The sequence below is a fragment of the Mobula hypostoma genome, chromosome 6 (genome assembly GCF_963921235.1).
Source record: "Mobula hypostoma chromosome 6, sMobHyp1.1, whole genome shotgun sequence".
Classification (NCBI taxonomy): Eukaryota; Metazoa; Chordata; class Chondrichthyes; order Myliobatiformes; family Myliobatidae; genus Mobula; species Mobula hypostoma.
Window position 1 is genome coordinate 94,290,245 of NC_086102.1, and position 24,051 is coordinate 94,314,295.

Below are 24,051 nucleotides of genomic sequence, written 5' to 3' on the forward strand. Positions count from 1 at the left end.
AGACAGGAGGGGGAGGGATGGAGCCAAAAGCTGGACAGGTGATTGGCAAAGGGGATACGAGAGGATCATGGGACAGGATGTCCGGGGAGAAAGAAAAGGGGGGGAGAGGATGGGCAAGGGTTACAGTCAGAGGGACAGAGGGAGAAAAAGGAGAGTGAGAGAAAGAATGTGTGTATAAAAATAAATAACAGATGGGGTACGAGGGGGAGGTGGGGCATTAGCGGAAGTTAGAGAAGTCGATGTTCATGCCATCAGGTTGGAGGCATTTATAATTCTTCCCTATGTTTACATGGTTAATTACCTCAATGTCCTTGCCTCTCCCTATCTCTGCCCTGCATTGCTGCATTCTCCATTCCAAGTGGCTATGCTCTTCCATTTTATCTCACCATTGGTGCATAAGCCTAACCCCTACCATTTAGAATTCCCTCTTTAAATGCTTCTGCCTTGTCATCTCCATGACTCTGTACTGACGATCTCTATACATTGTCGGACTATTTGAAAAATTAATATTAGAGCTGTTATATAAATATAAGATGTTCTATAGTTACATACATTAAATGCTTTATTTTTATTGTTTTTTTCAGGTCTCAATCAACTGCTTGATGAAAATAGAACTGCTGATCTCACTTTACTGTATCAGCTGTTCAGCAGGGTTAAAGGTGGTTTACCGGTCCTTTTGCAGCACTGGAATGAATATATCAAGGTAGTTGGTTTATTATTGTCACAAGGTATGTCCTGAGATACTGTGGGAAAAACTGTTTTGCACAGAGACTGAGCTACAGTGGCATGCAAACGTTTGAGCACCCTTGGTCAAAATTTCTGGTACTGTGAATAGCTAAGTGAGTAAAAGATGATCTGATTTCCAAAAGGCATAAAGTTAAAGATGACACATTTCTTTAATATTTTAAGCAAGATTACGTTTTTATTTCCATCTTTTACAATTTCAAAATAACAAAAAAGGAAAAGGGCCCAAAGCAAAAGATTGGGCACCCTGCATGTCAGTACTTAGTAATACCTCCTTTGGCATGTATCACAGCTAGTAAATGCTTTCTGTAGCCAGCTAAGAGTCCTTCAATTCTTGTTTGGGGGATTTTCGCGCATTCTTCCTTTCAAAAGGTGTCTAGTTCTGTAAGATTCTTGGGCCGTCTTGCATGCACTGCTCTTTTGAGGTCTATCCACAGATTTTCGATGATGTTTAACTCGGGACTGTGAGGGCCATGGCAAAACCTTCAGCTTGCACCTCTTGAGGTGGTCCTTTGTGGTTTTTCATCTTCAGCTTTTTTTACAGACGGTATGATGTTTGCTTCCAGAATTTGCTGGTATTTAATTGAAGATGAATTCTTCCCTCTACCAGTGAAATGTTCCCCATGCCACTGGCTGCAACACAAGCCCAAAGCATGATTGATCCACCCCCGTGCTTAACAGTTGGAGAGGTGTTCTTTTCATGAAATTCTGTACCCTTTATTCTCCAAACGTACCTTTGCTGATTGTGACCAAAAAGTTCTATTTTATCTTCATCAGTCCACGGGACTTGTTTCCAAAATGCATCGGGCTTGTTTAGATGTTCCTTTGCAAACGTCTGACGCTGAATTTTGTGGTGAGGACGCAGGAAAGGTTTTCTTCTGATGACTCTTCCATGAAGGTCATATTTGTGCAGGTGTCGCTGCACAGTAGAACAGTGCACCGCCACTCCAGAGTCTGCTAAATCTTCCTGAAGGTCTTTTGCAGTCAAATGGGGGTTTTGATTTGCCTTTCTAGCAATCCTGCAAGCAGTTCTCTCAGAAAGTTTTCTTGGTCTTCCAGACCTCAACTTGACCTCCACCATTCCTGTTAACTGCCATTTCTTAATTACATTATGAACTGAGGAAACGGCTACCTGAAAATGCTTTGCTGTCTTCTTATAGCCTTCCCCTGCTTTGTGGGCATCGTTTATTTTAATTTTCAGAGTGCTAGGCAGTTGCCTCGAGGAGTTGCTGATTGTTGGCACAAGGTTTGAGGAGTCAGGGTATTTATAAAGCTTTGAAATTTACATCACCTGGCCTTTCCTAATGATGACTGTGAACAAGCCATAGCCCTAACAAGCTAATTAAGGTGTGAGACCTCGGTAAAAGTCATCTGAGAGCTCAAATCTCTTGGGGTGCCCAAACTTACATGGTGCTCCTGTCCTTTTTTTCCACTCTAAAATTGTACAAAACAAAAGTAATACACTAATCTTGATTAAAATGTTGAAAAGAATGTTTTAATCTTTAACTTTGACTTTGGAGATCAGTTCATCTTAAGTTCATCTCACTTAATTATTCACAGTAACAGAAATTTTGACCAGGGGTGCCCAAACTTTTACATGCCACTGTATGCCCACATTTCTACTTTTTTTTTGTTGCTTTCTTGGGCAGAGCAGTTGCCATACCAAGATATGATGCATTCCACTACCAAGAGAAAATCTGCAGATGCTGGAAACCAAGCAGCACACACCACTAGGCTGCTTTTCGTGGTTCATCTGTAAAGGTTGGTGAGGGTCAGGGTCAGAATCAGGTTTATTATCACTAACTTAAATGATGTGAACTTTGTTGTTTTGTGACAGCAGTATAGTGCAATAACATATCAATTGTAAAATGAACAAGCAGTGGCCAAATAAGCAATAATAAAGTTGTGTTCACGGGTTCACAAACTATCCAGAAATCTGATAGCAAACAGGAAGAGGTTGCTCCTGAATTGTAATAGGTGGATCTTCAGATTCCTCCACCTCCTTTCCAGTGGTAGTAACATCCTTCGCAACTTCTATCGTCTTCAAAGTGATCCTACCAACAAATTATATCTTTATCTTTCCCCCCACCAATTTCCTCCCTCCATGATTCCCTTGTCCATTTGTCCTTCCCCACTAATCTCCCTCCCATCACTTAACCCTGCAAGCAGCCAAGGTGCTACACCTGCCCAGTCACCTCCCTCACTTACATTCAAGGCCCCAAAAGTCTTTCCAGATGAGAGGAGGGAGGAAATAAGGGGAGGGATGGGGGAAATAGAGGGGGTTGGGGGATGGGGAAATAAAGGGGGTTGAGAGATGGGGAACTAGAGGGGGTTGAGGGATAGGGAAATGGGGCTGAGAAATGGGGAAATAGAGGAGGTTGAGGGATGGGGAAATAGGGGCTGAGGGATGGGGAGAAGGGGTTGAGGGATGGGGGAAATAGAGGGGATTGAGGGATGGGGGAATAGAGGGGGTTGAGGGATGGGGAAATAGAGGGGGTTGAGGGATGGGGAAATAGAGGGGGTTGAGGGATGGGGTAAATAGAGGGGGTTGAGGGATGGGGAAATAGAGGCAGTTGAGGGATGGGGAAATAGGGGGTTGAGGGATGGGGTAAATAGAGGGGGTTGAGGGATAGGGGAATAGAGGGGGTTGAGGGATGGGGAAATAGAGGGGGTTGAGGGATGGGGTAAATAGAGGGGGTTGAGGGATGGGGTAAATAGAGGGGGCTGAGGGATGGGGAAATAGAGGGGGTTGAGGGATGGGGGGAATGGAGAGGGGATAGATGGAAATGGAGGCTGGTATTTCCAGCAGTTAGTTTTATTGTTGTTCAATGATTGAATTGCTATTCCAAGCTCCCTGAAGTATATGGATGACATTTGGTCTTCATGGAAACAGGTTGTTGCAATCTTTTTGATGGAAAATGGTTGAGACATAGATTCCGTCTTTGAAGAAATGTGCATGAATTGGACCCTTTGTTTCCAGTTTCCAGACAATACCCATGTTGGGACAGCAGCTTTTAAATCTGGTAAAAAAATCCTCACATGTCCACATAAACAGATGTAAAAGGAACTTCAGCTGTCGTGGCAGATCATCAAGACAATTTATAAGGATTTGCTACACTAGTTGGCCTCGGGCTTACTAACCAATTTCTGGAATGAGGTGGAATTAGCGCACGTTTATGAACCTTTAGCATGTTTATTTGCTGATGCTGGATCTTCAGACTTATGGGCACTTGATTTTATTCTGTCTTTTACCTTACAGACTATTGGCACTACAATTGTGGTTAATCCTGAGAAAGACAAGACAATGGTTAAGGAGCTGCTAGACTTCAAAGATAAAGTTGATCATATAATCGAAGTGTGCTTTCTAAAAAATGAAAAGTTTGTCAATACAACGAAAGAAGCATTTGAGACTTTTATCAACAAAAGGCCAAACAAGCCTGCTGAGTTGATAGGTATGGCAGAAGTCTTATTTTGTAGCATGACAGATTTGGTGACAATGGCAATCATAAAGTGATGCTATAGTATTACTAAGCCTTTGTTCTCAGAACTTAATATTTTGCGTACATCTCTTTTTGCTCTTTTGGCTACTCGCTTTCCAATTTATCCTTCTTGACATTGTTGTAAAAAATGAGTTATACCTTCCACAGTGGCATACCTTGGCATCCCTTTGCAAACTTGCCTTGCCAAATATAAGTTCACTACAGCACAGAAACAGACCTTTCATCCTATCTGCCTAGTCCCATCAACCTGCACATCCCATCCTTGTAATTAACCAAGCTTCTTGCATCCACCATGCAGGCAGCTCATTCCACACTTGTGCTACCCTCTGAGTGAAGTTCCCCCTCAGGATCCCCTTAAATATTTAACCTTTCGCCCTTAACCTCTAGTTCTAGTCTCACTTAACCACTGGCAAAAGCCTGCTTGCATTAACCCTATCTACACCCTTCATCATATTGTATACCTCCCTCAAATCTCCCTTCATTTTCCTACACTCCAGGGGGCAGCGGGGAGTCCAAACTTGTTCAGCCTTCCCCTGTAACTCAAGTCCTGGAAAATGATTTCATTGAAAACAAAAAATGAGGGAATTGAAGGCAGTGTTCAGCAGGTAGTAACTGTATTCTGTCCACTAACATCAGTAATAAACCCCACTTGTCTGTTCTGTCCTATCTACAAATTGCTATTTGTTTAAACCTTTTTGGTCACATTCATCTGGTCACTGTGTTCCTAGGATAATTTCTCTTTTCAAATCGCCTCACAGAGCAGACTTTTCAGCTTTGATTGTATGCCATTTCTACACAATCTTGGTTATTGTGCTAAAAAGTCAGGAGGCTATTCCATTTTGTCAAATCTATAAATCTTGCATGTGTTGTCAATTTTTCAAGAGCTTTGCAGTTTAAATATCTTTTAATTAGATTTAATTTGTTTCTAGCCAAGTATGTTGATTCCAAATTACGAGCGGGTAACAAAGAAGCAACAGATGAAGAACTGGAAAGAATACTTGACAAGATCATGATCATATTTAGGTTTATTCATGGTGAGTTAATCTTGTTGATTTATAGCTGTATTAGGAACCGTCTAAAACACGATCAGTTTATTTTTGATCTTCATTGTTGGTTCCGCAAAGGCAAGAATAGATTAACCCTCCAGGGGCAACAAGTAACTCCTACTAATGATCAAGATGACTGTTTGGTCTTATTCTTCTTTTCCTATGTTCTTAATTGGAAAATATTGTGAAGAATTTAAAGTCATACATGATTTTTAAATTACCATGCATGGTAGTCATCTAGCTCCTCATTTAACTACAGTATGTTTGTATTTCATTCTGACATTTGTATATCCTTTTTGTGAGCCCGTGTGTTTCCTCTGAGTGATCTGGTTTCCTCCCCCAATCCAAAGACATAGTAGTTACTAGATTAATTGGCCATTGTAAATTGTCTCATGATAGGCTGGACAGTGCGGCTAATTGGGCTGGGAAGTCCTGTATTGTGTTGTCTCTAAATCAATCAATCAGTGGGCACCTCTGGTGAGACTGCAGTGTACTGCTTGTCGCGTAGTGGTGATTGACCACTGCTGTCAACCACTGCCAGAAGTTTGATACTAGTAGGTGGCTTGCAAGCCCACTACTGAAGGCTGTTTTTTGGAACTGCAATCTCATAGTAGCTAGAGCAGGGTAGCAGGTTTCCTTGTTTAAAGGTATTAATGAGCTGATTTGTTTTTGTTCCATAACAACAATTTAAAAGATTTCTGGTAGTTTTTTATTTCCAAATTTGGCTTTGCAGTCTATTATTGGTCTTATGGTTTTATTTTAAGTCCAGGATAATTATGAAAAATCAATACATTTGGGGATGGATCAATAAACAGCCAATATATATTTGCATTGCTTTGTGTTTTTAAACCCTTAACAGAAATAGTGATAAGGTGCAGTCTCTTCACAGCTAATTTGTCAGGACCGCAAGACACCACACCTGAGATAATGAGAGTAAAATTAGGCAGAGTTTCAGCGTTGACTACGTAATGAACCCTATCTCCCTTCATTTCCTAAGGATGCATATACAGAATGTTACACAATGATAGCAGTGACTTGTTATGTGGTCCCCAGGACTCAATTTTGTTTCATTTCCTTCCAACAGGAAAAGATGTATTTGAGGCTTTCTATAAGAAGGATTTGGCAAAACGGCTACTGGTGGGAAAAAGTGCTTCCGTAGACGCTGAGAAATCAATGCTGTCCAAACTGAAACACGGTACATCTACATGGGCACTGTTCAGCTCTAAGATGGTCTTGTTTTGTTCTGCTCTGTTGAAACCAAGTAAACCTATGTGTGTTCTTCATGTCAGATGTTGGAATTCTGGGAGACCTCCACTCTCCCTGATAACTACTTCTGCATGAAGTACAACTGGCTGCAGCTCCTTACACACTGTCTTAGGGAAATGGAACTGGAGCTGCAAGTGGATGACCAACAGCTCATACAGGAGAAGGAGGGGATAGATTTACAGAGGTATTCACCCCTAAGTTGCAGGAGGCAGGCAGCTGGGGGACTGTCAGGAGAGGGAAAGGGGATAGGCAAATGGTGCAGTATACTCTGATTGTTCCACTCAATTACAAGTGTATCACTTTGCGTACTGTTTCTGTTTGGGGTGGGAGGGAATGACCACCCTGGGAAAAACCACAGTGACCAGATCTCCGACACACAGTCTGTCTCTGTGGATCTGAAGGGAAAGGGAGTGCACTGGTGACAGGGGATTCAGTTGTTAGGGGAACAGACAGATGGTTCTTTGGGCATGAAAGAGACACCTGGATGGTATGTTCTCTTCCAGCAGCATCAAGCATGTCTTGAATCAATTCACAGCATACTAAAGGGGAAGGGTGAGCAGCCAGAATCCATGGTACCTATTGGTACCGATGACATGGATGGGAAAAGAGATGAGGTCCTGAACACAGAATATAGGGAGCTAGGTAGGAAGCTGAAAAGCAGGACCTTAAGCGTAGGAATCTCTGAATTGTTGCCTGTGCCACACACCACTGAGGGTAAGAATAGGATAACTTGGCATATGAATGTATGGCTGAGGAATTGGTGCAGGAGGCAGGGTTTGAAATTTGTGGATCATTGGGATCTCTTCTGAGTTAAGGTATTTTCTATACCAAAACGACGGGTTACACCTGAGCTTAAGGGGTGCCAATGTCCTTGTGGATAGATTTGCTGGTGCTGTTGCGGGGGGTGGGGGGCTAGTTTAAACTAGTTTCTTAGGGCAAAGGAGCCAGAGTGATAGGATGGGGCAGTTGGTGCACAGGTGGATGCAGTGTTTGAGAGTCTGTGAGGGGATAGGTAGGTGATGGGGCAAAATTGCAGTTAGCGGGATGGATTGAAGTGTATCTATTTTAATGAAGATGTATCAAGAGCAAGGGCGAGGAACTTACAGTATGGGTCAGTACTTGGAACTATGATGTTGTGGCTATTATGTAGATTTGGCTGTCACAAGGGCTGGAATGGCTGCTGGATGTTCCAGTGTTTGGATGTTTTAAAAGAGATGGGGAAGTGGCATTGCCAGTCACAGTCAGGTACAGATGTCATGGTGGGATCACCTATTGAATCAGTGTGGGTGGAAGTCAGAAACACAAAGGGAGTAATCACACTATTGGGAGTATACTATACACCCCCCCCCCCCACCCACAACAACAGAGACATCGAGGAACAGATCAGATGGATTTTGGAAAGATGCAAAAATATCAAGGTTGTTGTCCTGTGGGACTTCAACTTTCCTAATATTGATTGGCACCTCCTTAGTGCAAAAGGTTTCAATGGAGAAGAATTTGTTAGGTGTGTCCAGGAACGATTCCTGCTCAATATGTAGACAAACTGAACAGAGAGGAGGTCACACTGGACCTAGTGCTAGGCAATGAGCCAGATCTCTTCGTGGGGGAGCATTTCAGAGACAGTGACAACTCACTGACCTTTTGTATGAGAAAGAATTAGTGGGGGAGGGGGGATTATGCTATCAGGCAGGAACTAGGGAGCATAAATTGGAACAGATATACTCAGAAAAATGTACAACAGAATGTGGATGTTCTTTACGAAGTACTTGCATGAGGTTCTGGTTAAGTTTGCCCCATTGAGGCAGGGAAAGGATGAAGGAACCATAACTTACAAGAGAGGTGGACATCTAGTCAAGAGAAAGAAAGAAGCTTATTTGGGGTTTAGGAAGCGAGGAGGATACAGGGCTCTAGAGAGTTGCAAGGTAGCTAGGAAGAAGCTGCAGAATGGAATTAGGAGAGCTGGAAAAGGGCATGAGAAGGCCTTGGGAAGTAGAATCAAGGAAAATCCAACACATTCTACACATGTGAAAAACAGGAGTTTGGCCAGAGTGAGGGTACGAAAGGGAGCAGGGATAACTGGGAATTATAGATCTTATGAGCCTTACTTATCTGGTGAGCAAATTATTGGAGAAGATACTTAAGAGGCAGGATTTGCAGGCATTTGGAGAAGCATAGTCTGGTGAGTGATAGTCAGAATTGGCTTATGAAGGGCAATTCATGCCTCACGAGCCTAACTGAATTCTTTGAAGATGTGATAAAGCACGCCGATGAAGGCAGAGCAGTGAATGTGGTGTGTATAGAATTTAGTAAGGCATCTGATAAGGTTCCCCATAATAGGCTCATTCAGAATATCCAGGAGGGATGGAATCAGGGAAGCTTTTATGTCATCGTCTTCTTCTTCTTGGGTCCTTAGCTCCCAGTAGAGCATAGGCCAGCGATGATCTCCCATTTCCATTGTCCTGTGTTCTGAACCAACAGCTTGGATGTGTGGATGCAGAACTGGCTTCTGCACAAAAGAGAGGGTGGTAATCAATGGAGTGTATCCTCCCTGCATGTTGGTGACCAGTGGTGTTCCGAGGGGGATCTGTTCTCTGCTCTGTGATTGATTGATTTATTTATTTATTTCTCTTTCTCTCTCTTTCTCTCTCTCTCTCTCTCTCTCTCTCTCTGTCATATCATATAGAAAAACTAGGATAAGGAGGTGGAAGGGTAGGTTAGTAATTTTGCAGATGATTGAAAGTTGTGAATAGTGTGGAGAGTTGTATAGGTTGTGGTGGGGCATTGACAGGATGCAGAGCTGGCTGAGAAGTTGCAGATGGAGTTCAACCTGGAAAAGTGTGAAGTGATTCATTTTGGAGGGTTGATATTGAATGCAGAGTACAGAGTTAATACAGGGTTATTGACACTGTGGAGGAACAGTGGGACCTGGAGTCCACGTTCATCGATCCTTTAAAGTTATTGAGAAAGTTGATAGGTTTGTTCAGAAGCCATATGGTGTATTGGCCTTCATTTGTAGGGGCTGCGAAATAATGTTGCAGCTCTATAGAACCCTAGATAGACCACACCTGGAATATTGTGTTCATTTCTGGTTACCTCATTAAAGGAAGGAAGTAGAAGGTTTAAAGACGTTGCAGAAGAGATTTAACCAGGATGCTGCCTGGACTAGAGGCCACGTCTTATGAAGATAGGTTGAGTGAGCTAGGGCTTTTCGCTTTGGAGCAACGGAGGATGAGAGATGACGATGGAGGTGTACAAGATGATAAGAGGCACAGATAAAGTGCTTAATTTTTGTTTCCCAGGGCAGGAATGACTAATACAAGGGGGTATAATTTTAAAAGTATTTGGAGGGAAAATAGATGGAATGTCAGAAGCATGGTTAATACATAGAGAGTGATGGGTGTGTGGAACACCCTGCCAGGGGTGCTGGTAGAGGTAGGGACATTAGGGACCTTGAAGAAACTCGTAGATAGGAATGTGGATGATAGAAAAATGGAGGCCTATGTAGGAGAGAAGGGTTAGGTTGATCTTGGAGTAGAACAAAAGCTTGGCATGATGTCATATTCTATATGCAAGTATTTTGATTTCTGTGACCAGTTTTTGCTTTGTTTCTGTAGAATGTGGAGCTGCATTCACCAGCAAGCTAGAAGGGATGTTTAAAGACATGGAACTTTCAAAAGATATTATGATCCAGTTTAAGCAGGTAATCCTTCATGCAGACATTATTTGTAAGTTTTCTTTCACTTTATCCTGTGTCCTCTACTCCTTGGCCTACTATGATCTGTGATTTTTTTTTTTGCTTATACATTCAAATAATGGATGCTGACAACATCATTATTAATCTCCTATGATTGGCTGCTAGACCACTCCTTTTACCATTTTGAAGTTATATACAGAGTAAGACAGCAGATTTCTTTGCTTAAAGGGAATTAGTAAATCAGTGGAATTTTACAATAAAATCAGCTGAAAGTTTCAAAAAATATTTAATGAATTTAATTTAAATTCCCCTTCTATCGTGAGGGGTTTTGAACTCCTGAGTCTTGAGCATTCACACAGACCTCTAGTTTGGAACAACCCAAGCCTAGAAGTGTAATGTGAATTTGGAGGTTTAGCATCGGCTGACTGTCCCACCATGAATTGTACCACATCTGAACAGGGTTGCCCTGGCTCCTGGTGCTCAAAAATATTCCCGGTGGCAGATATCGCTCCAAAGCAGAGGCTCTGATTTTTCTCTCCCATCTCATCTGTAGCCTGGAGACATAAATTAATTTCATTGCAGCTGCATCATTTTACAGATTGAAGTTGTGAACTGGCTGATACAACAAGCTTGGTACATAATTATGAAGTAGAAGAGAATTTTGAAATTTACTTCTAATTTAGACCTAAGTAATTAACTGATGCAACAGAGAGAATGTTATAATTGTTTAGTAGTTTGAGTAGTGTTTAATGTGAAGCATTAGTATCTGTTAAATAAGTGTGTAGTGGTCAGTAATGAGTCACCATATTCATTGTCTTTACAAAAACTGTGCTTGGTACTATTGTTTGAGTCCAATTAGACATGACTCTATTTCTGTGCAAGTTCATCCAGCCAAATTCCTCTTTGATCAAGCATTTGCTCAGCACGTTGCATGCTTTCACTCAACCAATTGCTAATGTCTCTTTGGAACAAGTGTCTCCACCTGATCCCTAAAGGAGTTGGTTGCACACTGACATGGTATTGGTAGTTATGGTGACACTTTGTATTCTGTGGAAAGATGTTGAAGAGAATTAAGTAGGTGTGTTGCTTGTTCTTTCCAGAGGTTTGCACAGAAACACTTTCACCAGACTATTGAATCAGAATCAGGTTTAATATCACTGGCATATGCTATGAAGTTTGTTACATTGTGGCAGCAGTATAGTGTAGTACATAATTTAAAAAAAAACACTAAATTACAATTTGCAAAAAGAGAGGGGAAAATGAAGTTTTCATGGGTTCATTCAGAAATCTGATGGCGGAGAGGAAGAAGCTGTTCTGGAAATGCTGAGTGTGTATCTTCACGTTCCCGTGCCACCTCCTTGATGGTAGCAATGAGAAGAGGACATGTCCTGGGTGATGGGGGTCCTTAATGATAGATAACGCCTTTTGAAGATGCCCTCATCGCTGAGGAGGCTAATGCCCTTGATGCAATTGGCTGAGTTTACAACTTTCTGCAGATTTTTACGATCCTGTGGAATGGCATCTCCATTTTGGTGACATACCAAATCTGCTCCAACACCAAATGAAGTATAGAATCAAAACTGTTCAATGTCATTTCCTGTACACAAGCTTAAGGAGATTGAAAGAATTGTTAGTGGATTCAATGCAGCACAAAAAAAGCAAAAGATAACATATTAATAATAATAAACACACACACAATAAATATAAATATATAAGAAAGCTTGTATATATAGATTGTATGTCCATAAAGTGGCACTATACTCTACGTAAGTTGACTGACAGGAAATAATATATTGGTGGAGGTGCTGATCAGCCTTATTGCTTGGGGAAAGTAACTTTGTGTCTGGTGGTCCTGGCATGGATACTACGTAGCCGCCTCCCTGATGGGAGCAGGACAAACATGAGCAGCCTGTGTGTGATCCTTCATGATGTTACTAGCCCTTTTCTGGCACCTTTCTGTATATATGTGCTTAATGGTGGGTAGCTAGTGCCAGTGATACGTTTTTAACTACCTGTTGCCGAGCCTTCCTGTCTTATCGCAGTGCAGTTTCAGTACCGTGCAGTGATTTTAGCTTGTTAGGATGCTCACTACTGTGAATCTATAGAATGATGTGAGTGTGGATGTGTAAAGTCCAGTCCTCTTCAGCCTCCACAGAAAGTAGAGGTGTTGGTGAGCTTTCTTGACTGTGTAGGACTGAAACTGCTGTGCCGTTGATGTAAGTAGGGTGTGAGTTATCATGAAGTTGGTAACCATCTCCTTCGTTGATATTAAAGAAGAAGTTATTTGCCTGGCATCAGACCTTGAGCTCCTCCACCTCTCTATAGGCTATCTCATTGTTGTTGGTGATGAGCCCCACTGCTGTCATGTCATTGGTGAACGTGACGATGTGATTACTCGGATATTTGACTGTGCAGTTATGTGTGAGCTCAGCACATAGCCCTTGGGGCACCCATATTGAGGATGATGGAGAGCAAGCGGTAGTTTTGTATCCTGACTGTCAGATGTCTGTTGGTTAGGAAGTCCAACACCCAGTTGCACGGTGGTGTATTTAGACCGAGGAGTAGGAGTTTGTTCGGCGAAGTCTGTGGAACAACAGTGTTGATTGTCAAACTGAAATCCAGAAACAGTGTTGTGACACGTGTCCTTGTGATCAAGGTGTGTCAGGGCTAGACGCATGGCAGGTGTTATGGCATTATGGAGAGGTTCTGTCAGTAAGCATATTGATGAGTATCCAATGTGCCAGGAATGGAGTTTTTGATATGTGGAATTATCAGCTGTTCAAAGCACTTCATGATGATTGGCATCAGTGTCACCGGTTGGTAGTCGTTTAGTTCTGAAGGTGTAGAGTTCTTTGGTACAGGGATGATGGTGGCTGATGTGAAGCATTTGGGGACAGCTGCCTGGATAAGTGAAGTGTTGAAGATAATCGACAAAGAAAACAGTGAGCTAGTGTGCATTCTCCCTAGTACTTGGCCTGGGATGTTGTTTGGCCCGGCTGTCTTATGGGGATTGACTCGGCAGAGTCCTTCTCATCTTTGCTTCTGTTGCACCTGGGAATAGAGTTGCTTTTGTGGCCAGTGTTGCCTTCCATGCCTTGAAGCATACATAAAAGTTGTTTAGAGCATCAGGAAGGAAGACGTCACTGGTAAAATTGATGCTGTTTTCCTTGCATGGTCAGTAATGCCCTTGATGCCCAGCTAGAAATGCGGATAATCTTTATCAGACCTGAATTGTTTGCACAAAGGCAGTCTTTGTCGCCAAAGATGAGGTTTCTGCTGACTGCTCTGAGAGCTGTTCTGTCAGCAGGTTTGTAGTATGGAGCACACCTCTGCATGCAGCCAGGGCTTCTGGTTGGGCTGTGAGATCACCATTCTTGAGGTACCAATATTGTATACACACATGCTAATGTAGCTGATGACAGATGAGGCATATTCCTTGAGGTCTGTGCCTGCTCCGTTTGTGGTGGCCTCCTTGAACATCTGCCAGTTAGTCCACTCAAAACTATCGTAAACCATAGAGATTGCCTCATTAGGCCATTCGGTGATAGTTCTCTTGACTAGTTTCTCCCTTTTCAGCAGTGGTTGGTATGCTGGTGTTAATATTACGGAGAGGTGGTCAGAGAGGCCAAGATGAGGCTATGAGGTGGCTTTGTAAGTACTGCATCTGTTTGTATAAACCTGGTCCAGTCTATTTGTTCCCCCAGTGGCCATGGTGACGAAACTGTAAAGCTCTCCCAGTGCATTCGCGCTCTGCTACGTTGAACACAACTGTAAACTCATTAAGCAGGTAATGTGGCTGGTATTTAATTCTATGATGCTCACTTTCCCCAGAACAGTGACTGCTAGCTACAGATAAGTTTGTGCATCAACCTTTGTTAATGTACACACAGATTCCACCTCCTTTGGATTCCCCGACAGGGAGTACCTGTCTACAGAACAGAGTCATCCCATCAGGTTGAAACACTGAGTCAGGTACGTTATAGTCGCTGTCATGCCTTTTTGCAATTGCATCAGTATGTTGGGCCCAGGATAGATCTTCAGAGATGTTGACACCCAGCAACTTGAAACTGCTCACACTTTCCATTGCTGATCCCTCAGTGAAGACTGGTGTGTGTTCCCTCAACTGCGTGGTTCTATTGACGTTGAGTGCAAGATTGTTGTTGTGGTACCACTCAATCAACAGATCTGCCTCATTCCTGTATGCCTCCTTGTCACAGTCTGAAATTCTGCCCTCAATAGTTATATCACTGGCAAATTTATAGATGGCATTTGAGCTGTGCCTAGCCACATAGTCATGGATGCAGAGAGGGCTGATTATCAGCAAGTTGATGTTATCTCCAATCTGCACTGACAGTGGTATTCTGATGAGGGACTTGAGGATCCAGTTGTAAAGGGAGACACTGAGGGTGTGATGGTGTCAAATGCTGAGCTGTAATTAATAAACAGAAGCCTGATGTATTACTATTTTCCAAGACTGAGTGGAAAGCCAGTGTGATTGCATCCGCTGTAGACCTGTTGCGGTGATAAGCAGCAGGTTCAAGTCCTTGTTTAGGCAGGACGTTTTAGCCATGACCATCCCCTTAAAGCACTTCGTCGCAGTAGATATGAGCACCACTGAGCAATAGTCATTGAGATAGCTCTTCGTAGGCACGGACATGTTTGTTCCCTTCCGAAGCAGGTGGGAGCTTCCGACTGCAGCAGTGAGATATTGAAGATCTTGAACAATATTTTGTTGATGAAGCCATCAATATCCCAGGAATCTGGATGCTCAAAGATTAAGGAAGCCATCTAATGTAACTCTTAAATTATTCAATCATTGATGAGGAAGCCAACTCAAATATCACATTTGAGGGATCTAGTGCCTGTAGAAGATTTTAAAAAATTATCTTTATTTGTCCCATGTGCATCAAAACATACAGTGAAATGTATCATTTGTGTCAAATCAGCAAGTATTGTGCTGATCAGCCCATAAGTTTCGCCATGCTCTCAACACCAACACTCACTAACCCTAACTGTACGTCATTGGGGTGTGGAAGGGGAACAGAATTCCCAGAAGAAACTCAGGTGGTCACAAGGAGAACATGAAAACCCCTTTCAGACAATGGCAGGAATTGAATCCCAATCTTGCTGCTGCGCTGTAAAGCATCGTGATCCCATACCATCCTAGAAGAAATGATAAAATTGTGGAGATCACAGAGGTATCACACTGAGCTTTAAATGCCAAGTTGTGAAATAGCATTTCAGCACATGGACATTTCCTTCCAATGTCCAGAGAAGAAGATTGTGAATCAGATTCAAGTTTACAAAGGTCATGAATTGTGTTGTTTTGCAACAGTTCAGTGCAAAACATAAAAATTACTGTAAGTTACAAAATAAATGGTGCAAAAGATGAATGATGAGGTTCATGGAACATTCAGAATTCTGATGGAGGAGGGGAAGAAGTTGTTCTTAAAATATTGAAATGTGGCTCTCCTTGCTCCTGTACTTCCTCCCCAGTAGTAGTAATGAGAAGCAGGTATGTCCCAAAAGTGAGGGTCATTGGCATTGGACGTCACTTTTTGAGGCACTGCCTCTTTAAGATGTTCTTGATAGTGGGGCGAGTTGTGCCTTCCATGGAGCTAGCTGAGTCTACAACTCTCTACAGCTGGGCTCGATGCCAGAACGCTCTCCTCTATACATCTGTAGGAATTTGCAAGTCTTTGCCAACATACCAAATCTCCTCTAACTCCTAATGAAGTAGAGCCACTGGTGTGCCTTCCTCATTTTTGCATCAATCTGTCAGGGGTAGGGTAGATCCTAAGAGGTGTTGACACCCAGGAATTTGAAGCCTCTTTTGTTTTGTGTGTTTTATATAGCTACATGAATTTGCACAGTTTAGTCGTGGGTCATCGCTAGTATAAAGATTAGTACCAGAACAAAGTCATGTGGCAAACTATTATTCACCTGTAGCACCTGGTTTTGTCTGTCAGGTGGATACCGAATTTTGGTTACATAAGACAATACTAAAGAGATTGACAGAGGTTTGACAGCTGGCACGCTTAGATAACTAACAACCTTCCTTTGTGGAAAATGGTATCATAACCAGCTTTGGCTGTGTCTGTCTGAGTTGAACCGTGAATTTAACAGCAATTAAAGATATTTTTCCTTGAGTGAATTGGCCTGGCTGCACACTAGAGGGAGCCTTTTGGATCATCAGTCTGTTTTTCTACTTTAGTCTCTCTCACCTCCTTTGATTCTTTCATTCTCTTGTATACATTAGTAAAGAATTCTGCTTGGTTTTTACATCCTGCAGTTCCCAGAAACTCTGAAACTGCCCTGCCTATACCTTGTGGTCTTACCAGATTTGGCATCTGCCAGGGCTTGATTTCCTTCTCTTATTGAATGTGCTTGCTTTCATTTCCTCTTGTGTGATATAAACCAATTAATATGTTGGCTTTGAGTATATGTGTTGTCCTTGGCTTAATGCAGTGTTCCAAAGACGTGATGATGCCTGCAGCTCAGCTGATCTATTTTTGTTCCTGAACAGAGGTTTGACATTCCTTGAGGCCCCTCTTCTTTCCTGCAGATGTACTTTACCCTTTTCCCAGAGTGACTGTCCATTACCTCTGCAACAAATGTATGGATCTCTTTCTTTTAGAGCAATAACCCACCCCCTTAGCACTACATATTGATCTGTTGTCAGCACATTTGTTGTTGTCTGCACATGCACATAGGTCTCTTTCTCTCTCTCTCAATGCAATGTGAATACACTTGGTATTAAAGCTATCTCCCACATGCATGTTTTTATTTAATTGATATGTAGTTATGCACAGACACAATAAATTATTGACAAGTAAAAACCTCAAATGTCAAAAAACATCCTGAACTGCACCGACAGTTCAGCGAGAAAGCCGAAGGACCGAAAGCAGGTGAATGATGTGATGAATTTAATGTGAAAATATTATGCCGATGGCTTCAGTCAGGAAAGTTGACGAATTTGATAGTGCTAATGAAGGCTGGGAGTCTTGTATCGAGAGGGTTGAACTGTATTGTAGTGTGACTAAAGTGGAGGAGCAAAAGGAAGTTATCTACACTTAGTTTAATGAGTGCAAGGACATACAGTCTCTTACGCACCTAGTAATTCCTGAAAAACCAGCAAGCAAGGTGTTCGACAAAATTCTTAATATTTTACAAAAAGAACCAAAAAGAGCCTTTCTGAATACATTACAGAGCTGCATAAACTTTCTCAGTACTGAGACTTTAGAGATGGACTTTCTGATGCATTAAGGGACAGGCTTGTATGTAACATGCATAGTCAAAGCACTCAAAAGAGGTTACTATCCAAAAAAGACCTAACCGTAAAACAGACATTGACCATTGCAATATCGTTAGAGACTGCAACAAAGAATGCAGTAGAACTACAGGAAAGGAGGTTAGAATGTGAAATGCACAAAATATCCCTGAATGGTGCAAAAAGCCAAAATGTTAAAAATGTGGCAAATCCTTCCACGATGCAAATGACTGTTGGTTCAAAGCACAACTGTGGTCTCAAACACAAAACTAAGCAAATGAATAATGTGACCAAATGTAAAAGAGAATCAGACAGTGCAGGGTCTGACAAAGGTGAGCTGTCATGCCTAGAACTGCCTAGTATTACTGAAGCAGATCACAATATAGTATGGATGTGTCCGGTGTAAAACTGAAAATTGAGCTGGATACAGTCAGCTTCATCCATAATTCCAGAGGGTGACTACCACAGACTGTTTTCTAAGATACCATGAGAGAAGACCTCTGTGATGCTAAAGACTTGCACGGAAGTAAAAGTGTCTCCCAAAGGCAAACTGATGATGAGCCAGTTGGTTGAGTAGTAGATGATGTAATATGCAATATGAATTTTAGGAAGGACAAGCCAATTATTGGGTACAACTGCAGGCAGAGCAAAGTTGTACCACAGAGGCAAAATTCATAAAGGCGAAGAATGCAGGACTGAAGATGCTGTACTTAAATGGAATGAGGTGGACAACATCGTGTCACAATTAAAGATTGGTCGGTATGATGTTGTGGGCATCACTGAGTCATGGCTGAAAGAAGGTCATAGTTGGGAGTTTAACATCAAAGGATATATTTTGTATTGAAAGGACAGGCAGGAAAGGCATAGGCAGTGATGTGGCTCTTGGTAAAAGATGGAATTACATCTTTAGAAAAAGGTGACATAGAGTCAGAGAATGTCAAATCTTTGTGGGTGGAGATAAGAAACTGCAAGGGTAAGAAAAAGCATTCTGGGAATCATATATAGGCCTCCAAGTAGAAGCCAAGATGTGGGGTTGAGATTGCAAAGAGAGCTAGAAAGGACATGTGACATTACTCTTATAACAATTGTAATTGGGGACTTCAGTATGCAAGGGGATTGGGAAAATTAGGTTATTGTCAGATTGCAGGAGAGGAATTTCTTGAGTGCATACGAGATGGCTATTTATTGCAGCTTGTGCTTGAGCCTACTCGGGGAAAGGCTATCTAAATTGGGTATTGTGTAATAACCCACATCTTATTAGGGAGCTTAATGTAAAGGAACCAGTAGGAGGCAGTGATCATAATATGATTGAATTCATACTGCAATCTGAGAGGTCACATGCATCAGTATCGTAATGGAATAAAGGGAATTACAGAGGCACGAGAGAGGAGCCTGCCCAGCTGGATTGGAAGGGGACACTGACGGGGATGGCGGCAGAGCAAAGGTGGCTGAAGTTTCTAGGAATAGTTCACAAGGCTAAGGATAGGTATGTCCCACAGAAGAAGCAGTTCTCAAATGGCAAGGCAAGGCAATCTTGGCTGACAAGGAAAGTTGAGGTCTACATAAAAGACAAGGAAAGGGCATATAATGTAGCAAAAGTGATTGGGAAGTTGGATGATTGCAAATTTTTAAAAATTCAACAAAAGGAAACTAAAAAACTATAAGAAGGGAAAAGATAAAATATGAGGGCAAACAAGCTGATAATATAAAGATTTTTCAGTTACATAAAGAATTAAATGGAGGTAAGAGTTGATTGCAACCACTGGAAAACGATGCTGATGAGGTAGTAATAGGGGACAAAGAAATGGCAGATGAACTTAATAAGTACTTTGCTTCAGTCTTTACTGTGGAAGACACTAGCAGTGTGCCAGAAGTCCATTAGTGTCAGGGAGCAGGAGAGAGTGTCATTGCTACTACCAAGGAAAAAGTGCTACGTAAACTGAAAGGTCTTAAGATGGATAAGTCACCTGGATCAGATGGACTACAGTCCAGAGTCCTGAAAGAGGTTGCTGAAGAGATAATGGATGCATTGGTCATGATCTCCCAAGAATTACTTGATTCTGGCATGGTCCAGGAAGCTTGGAAAATTGCAAATGTCACTCCACTCTTTAAGAACGGAGGAAGACAAAAGAAAGGAAATTATAGGCCATTTAGCTTAACCTCAGTGGTTGGGAAGTGTTGGAATCTATTATTGAGGATGAGGTTTGGGGCTACTATTTGGAGACTAATGATAAAATAATTCAAAGTCAGCATGTTTCTGTAAAGGGAAATCTCGCCTGACAAATCTGTTGGAATTCTTCAAAGAAGTAACAAGTAGAATGGACGAAGGAGAGGCAGTGGATGTCACTTACTTAGATTTTCAGAAGGCATTTCATAAGGTGCCTCACATGAGGCTGCTTCACAAGATAAAATCCTGTGGTGTTATAGGGAAGATACTGGCATGGATAGAGGAATTGCTGGCAAGTAGAAGGTAGCAAGTGGGAATAAAAAGGACTTTCTGGTTGGCTGCCAGTGACTGGTGGTGTTCCTAAGGGGTCAGTATTAGGATCGCTACTTTTCACACTGTTTGCCAATGATTTGGATAATGGAATTGATGGCTTTGTGACAAAGTTTGCAGGATGATACAAAAATAGGTGGAGGGATAGTTAGTGCTGAGGAAGCAATGCGATTGCAGAAGAACTTGGACAAATTGGAAGACTGGGCAAAAAAGTGGCAGACTGAATACAGTGTTGGGAAATGTATGATAATGGATTTTTGTAAAAGGAGCAATAGTGCGGACTATTATCTAAGTGGGGAGAAGGTTCAAAAATCAGAGGTGCCAAGAGACTTGGGAGTCCTTGTGCAATACTCCCAGAATGTTAATTCACAGGTTGAGTGAGAGTTAAAGAAAGCAAACACAATGTTGGCATTTATTTCAAGGGGAATACAATATAAAAACAAGGAGATAATGCTGAAGCTTTATAGGACACTAGTCAGACTGCAACTGAGGTATTGTCAACCGTTTTGGGTCCCTTATCTGAGTAAGGATGTATTGTCACTGGAGAGAGTCCAGAGAAGGTTCACGAAGATGAGTCTGGGAATGAAGGTGTTAACATATGTGGTGTGTTTGGCAGCTTTGGGCCTGTACTCACTGGAATTTAGAAGAATGCATGGGGATCTCATTGAAACCTACTGAATGTTGAAAGGACTAGATTAAATTAGATTCAACTTTATTGTCATTGTGCCGAGTACAGATACAAAGCTAATGAAATGCAGTTAGCATCTAACCAGAAATGCAAAGAGTAGTGTCAGTTACAAAATAACTGCGAATAAAAAGTAAGTGCTACAGCACACAAGTATAAAAGTACTGAGACAGTACAATATGGGTGCAATACTGCTTAGCGCTGTGATGCGAGGTTCAGCAGGGTCACAGCCTCAGGGAAGAAGCTCTTCCCGTTCCTACTGGTGCAGGAGTGGAGGCTCCTGTGGCACCTACCGGATGGGAGGAGAGTAAAAAGTCCATGGTTAAGGTGAGATGCATCCTTGATGATGCTTTTCGCCCTGCCCAGGCGGCGTTTATGGCAGATGTTCTCAATGGTGGGCAATTGGGTGCTGATAATCCGCTGAGCAGTTTTCACCACGCTGGAGTGCTTTGCGATCCGATATGGGACAATTGCCATACCACACTGAGATGCAGTTGGTGAGCATGCTCTCAATTGTACAACAGTAAAAGTCCGTCGGTATCCTGGGACAGAGGTGAGCTTTCTTGATACTCTGCAGGAAACAAAGGCACTATTGTGCCTTTTTGATCAGGATGGAGGAGTTCAGGGACCAGGTGAGATCCTCGGAAATGTGGACACCAAGGAATTTGAAGCTTGTTGCACGCTCCACTACAGCTCCTTTGATGTAGATGGGGACATGAGTGTGGCTCCTAGCATGCCTGAAGTCCACAATGATCTCCTTGGTCTTCTGGATGCTAAGGGCCAGGTGCTGGATCTCGTCCCTGTAGGCCGTCTCGTCGTCCCTTCTGATCAGGCCAACCACCATGGTGTTGTCTGCGAACTTGATTATGGAGTTCGAACCGTGTACAGGAATGCAGTCATAGGTGAAAAAGGGGTACAGAAGAGGGCTCAGCACACAGCCTTGAGGCACGCCGGTGTTCAGGGTGAGAGTGGAGGAGGAGAGGTTGTCTTACTTAACTGATTGAGGTCTGTTAGTCAGAAAGTCCAAGGTCCAATTGCAGAGGGATGAGCTGATAACAAGCTGATGAAGTTTGGCGATCAGCTTGGAGGGGATCACAGTATTGAATGCCGAACTAAAGTCAATGAACAGCATTCTGACGCAAGAGTTGGGGTTGTCCAGGTGGGTCAGGGCAGAATGAAGTGCAGTGGAGATGGAGTCCTGTTGGTGCGACAGGCAAATTGATGGGGATCCAGGGTAGTGGGCAGACAGGATTTCAGGCGTGATAGAAGTCTCTCAAAGCACTTTGCAATGATGGGGGTGAGTGCAACTGGGTGGAAGGGTGGATGTAAAGAGGATGTTTCATCTCGTGGAAGTATCCAGAAGTACAGGGCATGGTATCAAAATTGAGGGGCAACCTTTTAGAACAGAAGTAGGGAGGAATTTTTTTTAGCTAAATTGTGAATCTGTGCAATGCTCTGCCACAGACTGTGGTGGAGGCCAAGTCAGTGGGTATATTTAAAGCGGAAGTTGATAGTTTCCTGATTGGTCAGGGCACCAGGGGATATGGTGAGAGGGCAGGTGTATGGGGTTGAATATCATCCGGGATCAGCCATGATGAAATGGTGGAGTGGACACGATGGGCTGAATGGCCTAATTCTGCTCCTTTGTCTTATAGTCTTACGTAGGTGAATGTGACGTATGAGGCCCAACACAGCAGTTATGTATTGAAAAGTGGAGGGCCAGCACTTTTTGGACATATGAATGGTTGAGAAAAATCCAACTAGACTGGCACTCAATTAAGGCTCTTACTGTGGCATCAAAAGGCAATGGCAGCACTAACCAGAGACTCGAACAGCTGCTCAATGCTAATGAGAAGATATTTGAGAAGGGGAGCGGTGAAGTCTAAGGCATCAAGGCCAGAATTGAATTGAATGAAGGAGTAGCACCAAGATTCCATAAAGCATGTCCATTGCCTTATGCACTACGTTTTCAAGTGGATGCTGAACTTCCGATCTTAGAGGTGTCTGGAATTCTCTCCCAAGGTTGAGTGGAGCATTGTCCCAGTAATCAAGAAAGGGAAAGCTGGAGCTGCTCACGTATATGGGGATTTCAAGATGAGTATCAACCCAGTGCTGCATATTGTGCAGTATCTCCTGCCATGAATAGAAAATATTTTTGCATTTTTGGCAGGTGGGGACAAGTTTTCAAAGATTGACTTGTCACAAGCCTATCTGCAAATGGAGATTGAGGAATCAAGCAGAAGTTCCTTACAATCAACACTCACAAAGGACTGTTCCAGTATAATCGTCTCGTCTTTGGCTCCAGCAATTTGGCAAAGAGCAATGGACCAAGTGCTCCAAGGTATCCCAGGAACTCAATGACATCATCGTGACCGGCAAGAATGATGAAGAGCACCTCCAGAACCTTGGTAAAGTGCTTTCTGACTGAGTGAGTATGGTCTGTGTGCAAAGAGAGAGAAATGTGAGTTTTTCAGAATGAAATCTCATATTGTGGACATGTCATTGACAAGCATAGCTTATATAAGTCACAGGAAGATTGAAACAGGCACCCAAACCAGAAAATGTGTCACAACTCAGGTCATACTTGGGCTTTGTAAACTACTACCACCAGTTTCCCTCCTACATTGCTATGGTGCTGCATCTATTGAATGCACTGTTATAGACAGGAGCAAAGTGGGAATGGTCAGAAAGTTGTGAAAGAGCATTTAATGAAACAAAGAGAATAATAGCATCCAACGAAGTGCTCACCTATCATGACCTATCCTTGCCCGTCAGACTGGTGTGCAATGCGTCTCCATGTGGCACTGGATCTGTTTTGTCACACGTTACGAAAGACGGATCTAAACGCCCAGTTGCGTTTGCTTCAAGTTCACTGATGAGCACAGAACAGAACTACGCACAGATCGTCCAATAGGCCCTTGTGGGAAATAATGAAATCCCACCGCTACCTCTATGGACAAAAGTTTATGCTAGTGACAGATCACCAGTTCCTTGTGTCCACTTCACTACCAGGAAGGGAATTCTAGTGATGACTGCTACCCAGTTACAATGTTGGGCACTATTCTTAGGGGCCCACTCTTGTGACGTAGAGTTCAGGGTTACCAAACAACTCAGCAGCAGTGATGGCTTGTCACGTCTTCCACTGCTGGCAACTGAAGAAGAAAAGCATTGATACTGTGACCCAGCAGAAATGTTCCACACCGCATTGGTGGACCAGTTGTCAGAAACAAAGGAAAACGAGGAATGACCTACATTGTCAAAAGTTCACCATGCAAGGATGGCCAGTTCATGGTAACCCTATGTTTCCAGAGTTCTCAGCGAGATAAGACCAACTGTCAGTACGTCAAAG

The 24,051-nt window shown here is 42.6% G+C and overlaps 1 protein-coding gene across 7 annotated transcripts in view; it reads left to right on the forward strand.

Moving 5' to 3' along the window:
• Positions 1 to 24,051, forward strand: part of LOC134348213 (cullin-4A-like) — a 93,926-nt gene that overhangs the window by 39,962 nt on the left and 29,913 nt on the right. For 3 of the 7 annotated variants that reach the window (XM_063051241.1, XM_063051242.1, XM_063051243.1), the window contains 5 exons: positions 585 to 703; positions 4,004 to 4,196; positions 5,174 to 5,278; positions 6,375 to 6,485; positions 10,171 to 10,256. In XM_063051241.1, the coding sequence (XP_062907311.1) occupies positions 585 to 703; positions 4,004 to 4,196; positions 5,174 to 5,278; positions 6,375 to 6,485; positions 10,171 to 10,256 (614 nt within the window). Of the gene's footprint in view, positions 1 to 584; positions 704 to 4,003; positions 4,197 to 5,173; positions 5,279 to 6,374; positions 6,486 to 10,170; positions 10,257 to 13,954; positions 14,038 to 14,081; positions 14,223 to 22,872; positions 23,099 to 24,051 lie in introns of those variants that run through there. The other 4 variants (XR_010018376.1, XR_010018375.1, XM_063051244.1 and 1 more) reach the window with 4 other exon arrangements.